Source organism: Acanthisitta chloris, unplaced genomic scaffold (assembly GCF_000695815.1).
Source record: "Acanthisitta chloris isolate BGI_N310 unplaced genomic scaffold, ASM69581v1 scaffold11755, whole genome shotgun sequence".
In the NCBI taxonomy this organism is placed as follows: domain Eukaryota; kingdom Metazoa; phylum Chordata; class Aves; order Passeriformes; family Acanthisittidae; genus Acanthisitta; species Acanthisitta chloris.
Window position 1 is genome coordinate 1 of NW_008675431.1, and position 12,633 is coordinate 12,633.

Genomic DNA, 12,633 nt, shown 5'->3' on the forward strand with positions numbered 1-12,633 from the left:
CCCAAATCCCTCACCACATCAACCATATCCCATTCCTTAAGACACCTTCCCCTGGATTCCATTGCCATTTTCCTTGTTTCCAGGCATGGGGAAACTGAGGCAGAAGCAAACAGGATTTCATCTGGAGTTTGTGGCATCTAATCACTGCTCAGAGCATCTTCTCAGGACACCCCTAGGAGAAGGTTTCAGCCCTCAGGGTTGGGATGATCTCAGAGGGCTCTGTGTTTGTATTCCAGGTGGGAAGAGGCGAAGAAAGACGATGGAGTGAAATGGACACAGCTGGAACACAAAGGACCCTACTTTGTCCCTCTCTATGAGCCACTGCCTGATGATGTGCAGTTCTATTATGATGGTATGTCCACCTTGGGATGGGACCTGGGGCATGGGGTGTTGTCCTCCCCTGGCCAAAGAGGAGGTGTCTTCTCCTGTATAGAGGAAGAATATCCCTTGGGATAAAGGTTGGAACCATTGGTTAAAGCTTGGAGGATTCTACATGAGGTTGGGTGGGACCTCTGATGGGTTTGAGGTGCTTCACCCACCCCCTCCCACCCTGAGCTGGTTTTAGGGTGCTGTGACACAACCATGTGTGGATCTAGGACTTTGACCTCTGCTCTTGGCCTCTTCTGCCTGCAGGACATGCAGTGGTGGGGCTGGACCTTAAATTTCTTGATGGGAATCAATGTGTCATGATGCTCTTCCTGAAGTCCTTGTGTACCCCTTGAACACGAATTGGCAGGGGAAAAAGGAGCCAATTTTTCCTCCTTTTCATGCATTTTGGGATTGAGCTCCAAGTCAGCTCATCCATGGCTTCCCCACAAGCTGGAAAGATGTTACTTTAGCTTCTGAGAGCTGCAGTTGGGCTGTTGTGTGGACTCCATGACTGACACAGCACTTTGTCCTCCAAGATGTTGAAGGGTTTGGCTCCAAGCTCTTTTAGGGTTTGACCAAGGGATGGTGGAGATGAGGGGGAGCCACCCTTCCCATGGGACCTTGGTGATCCTCAACCACCCCTCCCATGGGATCTTTGATGGTCCTCAACCCCTTACTCTGGTGTCTGGAGCAGGAGGTTCTGAAGGTCCTGACTCTCTGATCTCACTCCTTGTCACTCTTTTGGTGCTGTGTGGAATGTGAGGAGACATCAAACAACTTCCTGAGGCTGTGGGGTTGGGCTGTCTCCTTATCCAATGCTGAAAGTCCTCTCCCTTCCCAGGAAAACCCCTGAAGCTGAGTTTGGCCACGGAGGAAATTGCCACATTCTATGCCAAAATGCTGGATCATGAATACACCACCAAGGAGATCTTCCAGAACAACTTCTTCCATGACTGGAGGAAGGTACCTTCCCTGGGAGAGCTTCCCTGCTGTCCATCCAACCTGCCATCCCAAGGCTGTGGTGTGGGATGAACTTACTTCCATGTTCCTTGGGGATTTGGGATGGGATTTGCTACATGCAGCATCCTTGAGGCCTTCACATTGGCACTTGTGCTCCCTTCAAGTTCTGGTGACACCACCTAAGGAAGCAGGTCCTGGGGCTTGCAAACAACTTCCCAAATGGTTTGGGGTACATGTCCCACTGAATGGTTGACCTCATGGTCCTAAATGAAAGCAAGACCTCTACTTGGACACATTTATGACCCCCCAAATACCTTTGGTGATGCTTCTGAAGTCCCTTCAGACTGCTTGAGGTCATTTTTGGGACCACTTGTTTCCACAACAGAGATTAGAGGTGGTTCCACCTCAGAATTGGATGCATTTTGCTCCTCTGGGTGCTGTCTCAGGTGTCTAGAGGCATCCTGACCTCCTGCCATAGCAGCTTTGCCCATGGATGGATGTGGTTGGGATGGCTGAAGTTGTTGCCTTCCGATTTCTCCAAAGAACTGAAATGTGTCTCTATTCTCTTTCCTGTGAAGGAGAGGCACAAGCAGCAGCTCTAGGCAGAGTTGGTTTTGCCTCTTGGCCTTACCCAGCCCTTCTCATCTCTTCCTCAGGAGATGACCTCAGAGGAGCAGGAGATAATCCAGGACCTGGAGAAGTGTGACTTCAGGGAGATCCACAAGTACTTTGTGGACAAGAGTGAAGCACGGAAGGCTCTTTCCAAGGAGGAGAAGCAGGTGAGGACTGTTTGCTGTGACATCTGGGATGGGTTTTGGGTCCATTTTGGGCTATATTAGAGCTCCTGCATGTCATCTTTCCTGGTGTTATACCCTGAGCTGGGACCTCTTTGGACCAGCTCTGTCTCCATGACCATCTCATCCCTCTTGATTCAGTTTCCCAGCAGATCCTGCATGTTTCATGGCTTTTGAAGGGTCCTAGTTATCCTTGGACCATATTTTGGGGTCCTGCCCAGTCCAGAGGATGGTAAGGGACTGGTGGCACTTATGGTTGTTCCATCAGCACCACTGGGAAGGTTTACAAAGTGGGTGGAGATGAGCCATTTGTTGGGGGTGGACTTTGAAGCCATGCTCATCTCTTTTTCCAACCCTTTGAGCTCTGCCTTCCCAGCCTTGCTTGCTCCAGGGAAAGGAGAGGAAGGATAGGTAAGCACAAGCCATGGGGGTTGAATTTTATCCTGTTTGCTTGCTCCAGGGAAAGGAGAGGAGGGATAGATAAGCAGAAGCCATGGGGGTTGAATTTTATCCTGTGGGATCAGAGTAGGAGACTGGATTGGATGTTAGAAAGAAGCTCTCTACTGTGAGGGTGGTGAGGCACTGGAAGAGGTTGCCTAGAGAAGCTGTGGCTACCCTGGGAGTGTTCCAGGCCAGGTTGGATGGGGTTTGGAGGAACCTGGGCTAGGGGAAGGTGTCCCTGCCCATGGCAGTGGATTTGAACTAGATGATCTTAGAGACCCCTTCCAATCCAAACCATTCCATGATTCTTTGATAGTTCCCTGGTGTTGTTTCAGAAACTGAATTGATGGTTCCCTGGTGTTGTTTCAGAAACTGAAGGAGGAGGCAGATAAGATCCAAGAGGAATATGGATATTGCATCCTGGATGGGCACAGGGAGAAGATTGGCAACTTCAAAACTGAGCCCCCAGGGCTCTTCCGTGGCCGTGGTGACCACCCCAAGATGGGGATGCTGAAGAAGAGGATCATGCCAGAAGATGTTATCATCAACTGCAGCAAGTGAGTTGCCATGGGAAGAGCTGAGCAGGGAGAAACTGGGATAAACCTCCTCTGCCCAGAGCTGGGTTCTCCTTGAGACTTTACCTCACTGGAGTCCTTCTGTCACCTCCTGGGCACCCTCAGAGGTCTGACTTCTCTGTGGAGGTGCAGTGGCCAAGAAGCTGCTGAGCAGCTCCTGTCTCCCACTGGTGTCCATGTTGTTCACTCAAAATCAGCCATAAACACCTCAGTGCTCCTATGGCCTCTTGGAAGAAGGGACAGTTTTGTTCTCCTCTTTCAAATGAGTCCATTCCTCCTTGTTTTTTGGGTCCCTCATGCTGAATGGAAACATCAGGATACTCACTGGAAGGAGGAAAAGGTGGTGATCGGGTTGAGTGTTTTCTTTTAAGTGATATGAGTTGGATTGGTCTGAAATCATCCATATGAAGATCTGGGGGATTCAAAACATTCCCCACCAGCAAGTTCTCCTGTTGTCCTCAACATCCAAATGATAAAGACCTGATCATGTGAAGGGTCTGGAGCAGCAGGAACAGCTGAGGGAGCTGTGGGGGCTCATTCTGGAGAAAAGGAGGCTCAGGGGGGACCTTCTTGCTCTCTACAGCTCCCTGAAATGAAGTTGTAGATAAGTGGGGATTGGTCTCTTCTCCCAGATGACAAGAGGAAGTAGCCTCAAGTTGTTCCAGGGAAGGTTTAGGTTGGATATTAGGGAAAACTTCACAGAAGGATTGTCCAGCCCTGGCACAGGCTGCCTAGGACAGTGGTAGAGCCACCATCCCTTGAGGGATTTGAAAGCTGTGTAGATGTGGCACTTGAGGACATGGTTTAGTGGTGGACCTGGCAGTGTTAGGTTAATGGTTGGACTCAATCTTAGAGGTATCTTCCAACCTTAACAATTGGATGTTATGGAGCAATTTTGGGTGGATTCTGTCTTCTCTAAGCAATGCTACCATGTGTTGACCGTCCTTGGCTCACTGAAGTTGAGCTGAAGACCTGTTTCTTCACAGTCCTGCTCTTCCCACAGGGACTCCAAGATTCCTGAGCCACCAGAAGGTCACAAGTGGAAGGAGGTTCGCTTTGACAACACAGTCACCTGGTTGGCCTCATGGACAGAGAACATCCAGAACAACTTGAAGTACATCATGCTGAACCCCAGCTCCAAGCTGAAGGTTGGAATTGATGGTCTGGTGGAAAAATGAGGGAGAGCAGAGATGTGGCACATCAACAAACATCTACTTTGTTTTCCCCTTCCCTCAAGAGAGGATGAATGAAATGAACTGCTGTGTCATTGGGTGGTGAGAAGGTTTGGATGAGCAGTGGTGAAAGGGAAGGTCAGATTGATAAGCATCAAACCTCTTCCAGGTTTAGGATTACTCCTGGAAAATCCATCCCTGTGCTGTGCTCCTCAAGTGTGTTCAGGAAAGGCTGTTGAAGCCAGGCAGGGGCTGAGAAGGTCCATATGGACCAGAGTCTATGGGGTTGAGTTGATTTATGCCACTAAGTGGAGGGTAGGGAGAGGTGGGACCATCATCCCTAGTGCCATGGGAGGAGGGGGAGGACACAATGGGAAGAGAAAGGGAATTTAAGGCTATTTCCAGTGCTGGGCACAGCTGAGCCAGGTGTGTTGTCAGTCCATGCTGGTGTCCAAGGAGCAGTGGCCATGGCCATGCAGTGCTTGACCACTTGACTCCTTGCTCTGGAGTGGAGAACACCTCATCTTGGCCAAGATCCCAGATCCAGCACAGCCAGCAGAGGGCACAGAAACCCTGGATGAGCTGGTTCTGCTCTGAGTTTTCCACTTGGTGGCTCTTTCTACAAGAAAGTATTTTGAGCAGCATTTAGATGTTGGAGGTGATACCAGAACAGGATTTGACTGGGAGGGGTGGAGTTAAGATGGGCACTGAGTGAAAAAGGTCTTGATCTCCCTTCCCAGGGGGAGAAGGACTGGCAGAAGTACGAGTTGGCTCGGCGCCTGAAGGGTGTTGTCAGCAAAATCCGTGCTCAGTACAGAGCTGACTGGAAGTCCAAGGAGATGAAGAAGAGGCAAAGAGCAGTGGCTCTCTACTTCATTGACAAGGTATCCACAGCCTCAGGTCCCAAATCCATGTGGAGGTTGGGATTTAGCTACCTGATCTACTACACCCTGTGTTTTTTTGGTGTCTGATGGTTGTATCAGCCAGAGTTGCTCCACATGAGGAATCTGGCAGTGATCATGGAATGGTTTGGGTTGGAAGGGACCTTCAGGATGATCTTGTTCCACCTCCTGCCATGGCCAGGGATGCCTTCTGTTAGCCCAGATTGCTCCAAGCCCTATCCAACCTGGCCTGGAACACTCCCAGAGATGGGCTGTGATGATGAAGGATGGTGTGAGTCCTAACCATCTGCTGATACTTGTGTGAGGATGCAGTTGTGTAGAGGTGCAGAAGCTCTACTGTCCTTCCTGGACTATCCCTGTGTTTGTGTCTCTGTCTGATGGCCAAGTCCATGCTGGAAAACTATTCAAGGGGGATATTTTAGGGTTTCTTAAAGCAGAGAAATTATCTCCTGCTGGAGGCAGCTGCTGTTTGGTTTCCACCAGGGTCCTGTGAGATGCTGTTCCTGAGGCACTGGAACAAGTTGTCCAGAGCAGCTGTGGCTGCTCCATCCCTGGGAGTGTTCCAGGCCAGGTTGGATGGGGCTTGGAGCAATCTGGGCTAGTGGGAGATGTCCCTGTCCATAGCAGGAGGTTGGACTAGATGATCTTGAAGGTCTCCTCCAACCCAAACCATTTTTTGATTCTCTTCCCCCTGGTGTCCATATCCACATTAATAACCTTGACAATGGGAATTGAGGTGGGATGGGATGGATGACTCGCTGTTCCCTTCCAGCTGGCCCTGAGAGCTGGCAATGAGAAGGAGGAAGGGGAGACTGCAGACACAGTTGGCTGCTGCTCCCTACGTGTGGAGCACATCAAGCTGCACCCAGAGCTGGATGGGCAGGAGCACGTGGTGGAGTTTGACTTCCTTGGGAAAGACTCAATCCGTTACTACAACAAAGTGTCCGTGGAGAAACAAGTGAGTGGAGTGGGAATGGAGGTAGTGATTGGCCATGGAAGTGAGGTGCAGGGTTAGCTGGGTGGGTTGAGTCACTCCCATGTTCATCAGCCCCAAACTTGCATCTGAAACATCTCAAAAGATTCCTCCTGTGCTTTAACACCATGCTGACCCTGTCCTGGAGAACAGGGAGAAGCTTTGGGATAGGACTTCCAAGGTTCTTCTAGCCCATGAGCCATAAGGGAGAAGTTCTGCCTCCCTCTGGAGCATCCTCATGGTTGGTGGACATTAGGACTTAAGATATCCTTATTTATGTTTCATCCTTTGCTTTTCCCATGGGATAAGATGATGTTACAGGTGTTTATGGGGAAACTGGAGTGTTGGAGACAGGAAGGATGAGGGAAAACAAGCTCTGGCACCAGTGGCAGCCCTTGAAGTTGAGAAGGTTGGTGGTGTGGTAGGATGTACTACATGAGTCTGAATCAGAGTCTGTCTGGATGAAGAGGCAGGTGGAGATAAAGGAGATGTCTGGGAGCAATTTCCTCCTTGTTCCCTAATCCATGGTCACCCTTTCCTTGTCTTCAGGTGTTCAAGAACCTGCAGCTGTTCATGAAGAACAAGGACCCCACAGATGACCTCTTTGACAGGCTCACGGTGAGTTGTCACCTCTAAACTTCTGAAACAGCATTGATGGCCCAGAATGAGGAGAAACAAACCTGTGACACCTCATCCAGCCTCTGGTGCTGCATCATCCCTTACCCTGGGATGTGTTTTCCATCTTCTTTCTGCACTGGAAGTCTCTCTCCTCCTCTGAACTTGGCTTGGCTGCCTGCCTGCACCCACGAGTGACCTGTGTCTCTGCTGAGGAGGTGGAATTCTTCTCCTTCCCTCCTCCAGCTCATCTACTTGGGCTTTTTTTAGCCTGGAAGGTTCTGCCCACACACATGTTGCTCAGGGCATTGCTGGAGGTGTCAAACCTTAGGAGTTTGACACTTTTGCACTTCATCAGGGCTTGATGGAAGTGTCGAGAAGCTGTTGGAGCACAGGGATGGGGAGAGTGTGCTGCAGCTTTCCCTCCTGAGCTGCTCTCCTCCTTCTCCTTCCTCAAGATGGGATATGGAGTCCATACATGGCCCCATGTTCTCTGTAGGACAGAGATGTGATATTGGATTTGAGATCATGGAATCATTAAGGTTGGAAAAGACCTCCAAGATCATCAAGTCCGAGCATTAACCTAACACTGCTATTTTCACCACTAAACATGGCCCCAAGTGCCAACATGTGTCTTCCTGGGCATGCTGCGCAGAAATTGTTGACTTCTGGAGAGATTCTGTGTGGGTTCAGGTAGAATTTGTGCCAGTTTGGGGTAGATGTTGGCCTGACCCAACAAGTAGATCTACAAGCTACAGGAGTTCATTTTTCATGTCTCTTTTGGTTGCTTAGGCAGAAGATGATCAAGATGAGCAAGTGCTTTATTGTCCTGGTTTCTCCTTGTTCTAGTCCTTGTCTTTCACAGGGTTAAGGGATGGTTTGCGTTGGAAGGGACCTTAAAGATGATCCAGTTCCAACCTCCTGCCATGGTCAGGGACACCTTCCACCAGCCCAGCTTGCTCCAAGCCCCATCCAACCTGGCCTGGAACACTTTCAGGGATGGAGCAACCACAGCTTCTCTGGACAACCTGTGCCAGTTCCTCACCACCCTTCCAGGGAGGAATTCCTTCCTGATACCTAATCTAACCTACTCTCTGCCAGTTTGAGGCCATTCCCCCTTGTCTTATCACTCCAGTTCCTGATGTTTCCTCACATTGTCCTCTCTTCCCTTCTCCAGACATCCTTCTTGAACAAACACCTCCAGAACCTGATGGATGGTTTGACTGCCAAAGTGTTCAGGACCTACAATGCCTCCATTACCCTTCAGGAGCAGCTCAAGGCACTCACCAACTGTGAGTTACAAAGTGTTGGTGGTATCACCAGCTGCACTGTGTGACCAATGGGCTCAGATGTCTATCCATTGCCTTGGTGTCCCTAGAACTCTTCCTGCCTCTCCTGGGCAGGTGGTGCACCATGTTATAGGGTGGTATGTGAGTTATGGGGGTGTGCAGCAGACTGGGAACCATCAAGTGATGGTTTGACAAACTCATGGCCAAATGGGAGGGGTTTTCTCCCCCTTCCATGTGTTGCTGTGTGGTTGGACTATTTTTGCCTCCTTGGGTGAGTGATGAGTCACAGCATCAGACTGGGTGATGCTCAAGTGTCCTTCACCAATTTCCATAACCATCATTGCTCTCCCCTGAGGAAGAATGGGAAAGGCAAACAACTTGCTGTTGTCCCACTCTGTTCTCTACCTTTCCCAACTCCCAGGAAGGATGCACAGTGATGCTTTCATGTCTTTGCAGCTGAAGACAATGTTGCTGCAAAGCTCCTGTCCTACAACCGAGCCAACCGAGCTGTGGCCATCCTGTGCAACCATCAGAGGTCTACACCCAAAACCTTTGCCAAGTCAATGGAGATCCTCCAGACCAAGGTGTGAGACAGACCAAACTGAGAGCCCTCAGACCTCATCTCACCTCTGAGTTGTATCTTTAGGGTTGGAGATGGGGAGAGGGTGATGCCCAAAGAGATAACATTGATCAAGTGCAGGAAGGAATGAACTGGGAACTAGTTGTTAATCAGTGCAGAGACATAAGTGACCTGAGGTGGAGAGGGATGAGATAAGATTAAGTGCTGGATGGAACACACTTGGCACAGAATTTGTGGTGGTTTTATTTGGTTTTGGGGCTTTTTTTCATCACTTGAGCTCTTCAAACTTTGTGCCTTGTTGATGGCACAGTTTGGGTTCAGCTGGCTCAGGACCAGGGAAACTAGTGTTCCTGTCTGGCTCTTTGCAGGAAGAGCAGCTTGAAATTTCATGAGCCTGCTATGGAAATATCTCCAATTCCTACGTTTAATTGTCCTTACCCTTTTGCTCTCACTCCACTGATGATCTCTGGACTTTGCAGAAGGCTCCAGTGCTGTCACAAGCCTCTCAGTCTTGGGCAGTGGCAGAAGATGAGCTGATTTAAGTTTGTGGCATCCTCTTTGCAGGTTCTTCTCACAAGAGGTTAAGAAATGCTTCATCCCCAGCAGGTGCTGCAGGGACAGGTTGTTTGGGCTGATAAATTGAGGAGTGATGTGGAAAGGGAAAGGAGGAGACAGCTGAAACCTTCAGGGAGGAGCATGGTCTGACTTGTATTCTCACCTTCACAGATCGATGCCAAGAAGAAACAGGTGGAAGAAGCCCAGGAAGAACTGAAAAAAGCTGAGGAGGAGTTTGAAGACACAAAAGATGCCAAAGCAGAAGCGTGAGTGACTCTTGCTTGCAGTCCTCTCTTGCACAGAGGTCCATGGATGGGGATGGTGTGGTTCAACCTCTATGTGCAGCTCATCAGGACAGAAATGCCTGTGTTGGGTATCAAAATGCCTCCTGTACTGTGGCACTCTGGAAGGTGGTTGAAGGTCTTGTGGATGGTTCATTGCCACAGGAGGTTTATGGAGATAGTTCAGAGCATTTCTTTGATAGGACACACCTCACTGACTACTGAGATGCCAACACAAACTGCAGCCTTGGAGTGTTACCCTACAAATACCAAGAGGCAAAGGATGAGGGTTGGAGTTGAGAACACTCAGTCTGGCCTTGATGCATGTTGTTTGTGTGGGACACCTGAATGGTGGGTTCTGGCCTGTGTCATTAGTCCTCTTGTCATTGCATCAGGTCTATCCAAACTTCTTCCCCCATTCCCAGTGTTCAAAGCTGACTTCCTGCCCGGAGGTTGAGGAAGAGAAAGGAGGTTTGATTCTGTTTTACTCTGAGGTTTCTTGTTTTTCTCTTCATGCTTTATGTTCATAAGAAGCAGAGGAGGTTGTCAGAGATGGTGGTTGCTCATGGAGCCTGGATTTCATAGAATCATGGAATGCTTTGGGTTGGAAGTGACCTTAAAGATCTAGTCCCAACCCCCTGCCATGGGCAGGGAGACCTTCCACTAGACCAGGTTGCTCCAAGCCCCATCCAACCTGGCCTGGAACACTTCCAGGGATGGGACATTCCCAGCTTCTCTGGACACCCTGTTCCAAGGTTTTGAGGGTGATGATCCTTGCTGGATGTTGCATTTTGTGCTTGTCCATCTTATCAGATCTTATCAGGTCAAAGTCCTTGAGAAATAGGTTAGTACTCAGTGGCATCTTTGACTCTGCCATTTTAGGGTATGTCTGTGCTTAGGACATGTCTGTGTTGTTCTTCCTCTGTTCATAGCAATGTGGAGAAGAAAAAGAAGCTCTTGAAGAGACTGGAAGAGCAATTGGCCAGGCTCAATGTCCAGGCCACAGATAAGGAGGAGAACAAACAAATAGCTCTGGGCACGTCCAAGCTGAATTACCTGGACCCCAGGATCAGCATAGCTTGGTGAGTCTTGGGTCTGCAATCCTAGAATGGGTTGGGTTGGAAGGACCTTCAAGATCATCTCATTCCAACCCTTCTGCCATGGGCAAGGGCACCTTCCACAAGACCAGGAGGTCTATACTATGGGGAGAGGATGTTCTTTTGGGGGCATGCAGATGACTTAGCCCTGCTTGGGGAGGGGATAAACCTTGTTTCTGACCTTTCCAAGCCTTGAAAATGTTGGGGAGGCCAGAAAAATCCAAATCCAAGGCTTCTATTTGCTGCAAATACCTGGATTTAGGCCAAGAAGGAGGTCACTTTGCATGACTTTGACAGTGGCTCCCAGCTAACTTCTTGAGGATCTTGGGCCTGAGGAGTTTGCAGGGGTGGGAGATGCTGCATCTGAAGTGGAGAGGATTGCTGAATTAGATTCACACAGTCATTTAGGCTAGAAAAGACCTCTAAGATCATGGAGTCTGACCTTTGACTCATCACCACCTTGTCAACTAGATCAGAGCACTAAGTGGCACATCCAGTCATTTCTTGAACACTTCCAGGGATGGTGACTCTACTACCTCCCTGAACAGTTTGTTCCAATGCCTGACCATCCTTTCCATGGAGAAACTCCTTCTGATGTCCCACCTGAACCTCCCCAAGCACAGCTGGAGGCTCTGTCTTCTTGTCCTGGCACTACTTACCTGGGAGACCAACCCCTACCTTGCTACAACCTCCTTTCAATCTACTTATCACTTGTAGAGAGTGATGTAGTCACCCCTGAGCCTCCCTTGCTCCAGGCTAAACACCTCCAGTTCCCTCAGTTGAACTTACTCTCCAGACTCTTCCCCAGCTCTGTTCCCTTCTCTGGATGTACTCCAGCACCTAAATGGACTTGTGAGGGACCCAGAGCTGACTTTAGGATTGGACGTGCTAAGTACAGGGAGAAAATCACTTACCTGGTCCTTCTGGCCACACTATCACTGATCCCATTGGCTTTCTTGTCTACCTGGGCTTGTGTTCAGGTGCTGTCACCAGCCCCACCAGGTCCTTTCCCATCAGGCACCTTTCCAGCCCCTCTTCCCCAGCCTGGAGCACTACAGGAGGTTATTGAAACCTCCCACTGAGGTGGGATCAGAGCAGGATGGTGAACACTATCCTCACTGCTGTCTTGTGGTCTGCACAGGTGCAAGAAGTTTGGTATCCCCATCGAGAAGATCTACAACAAGACACAGAGGGAGAAGTTTGCTTGGGCGATCGCCATGACCAACGAGGACTTTGAGTTCTGAGCCTTTCACTTTAAATCCTCCTCATCTGGGGCTGCTGGAAAACTTCTTGTTGACCAGTTCTTGTAGGGATGGGGCTGAGGGTTTGGCAGAACCCAATGGAAGAGTTTAGTGCCTTCCTTTTGTATCTGAAAGGAACCACTTGGTTTGTAGTTGGAACAGGCATTGCTGCTTGGGACCTTCATCCTCACTGCAGTGACTTTGAGGTGAACTTTTAAGTCCTCTTTGGAGTTGTCAAGTGCTTTGGATTTCTTGAAGCAACTGGAGTCTGGGAAGAAGATTAAACTTAGAAAATCTTAATTGTGCTGATAAACAAGATCAGGCCTAATCCTGTCTCCTTGATGTAGTGGAGCTGTGCTGCCCTTTCCAGCCTGTCTGAACTGGTTGGATTGGGAATCACAAGGCACCAAGACAGGCAACTGCTGTGTCAGACCTGGGCTTGGGTTGTGGATGCACTGGGAGAAAGGGAATAATCTCAGGGTCTTACATTTCAGACTATTTTATGCCTTTTCACCTCCAAGAGAGGACAAAGTTGTGCAATTCCATGGAAAAAATGTGGGAGGCAGTAAATGTAGTGGCAGGAGGAGGAGGAGGGAGGGGAAGCTGCAGGATTAAAAAGCAGTTTCACATTGCAGGGGGAGGAAATTCACCTTGGAATGAGCCAAGTGTACTTTAACCACCTCAATGTGGTTAGATCTTGGTCTGGGAGGGAACATCTCTCTTGGAGCCATCATTTTATCCCTAATTCCTTCAGTTGGCTCTGACTCAGCTCACTGTATCCACAGCAGG

At 49.4% G+C, this 12,633-nt stretch overlaps 1 protein-coding gene across 1 annotated transcript; it reads left to right on the forward strand.

Moving 5' to 3' along the window:
- Positions 1-237: 237 nt before the first annotated feature.
- TOP1MT (topoisomerase (DNA) I, mitochondrial) lies at positions 238-11,847 on the forward strand. Its single transcript, XM_009075756.1, has 13 exons — positions 238-352; positions 1,211-1,332; positions 1,986-2,108; positions 2,934-3,121; positions 4,143-4,287; positions 5,052-5,195; positions 5,986-6,171; positions 6,736-6,804; positions 7,979-8,093; positions 8,547-8,674; positions 9,397-9,491; positions 10,439-10,588; positions 11,745-11,847. Exons 2-13 carry the CDS (start codon positions 1,267-1,269, stop codon positions 11,845-11,847), a joined length of 1,512 nt encoding a protein of 503 aa, XP_009074004.1. The 5' UTR covers positions 238-352; positions 1,211-1,266.
- Positions 11,848-12,633: the final 786 nt, after the last annotated feature.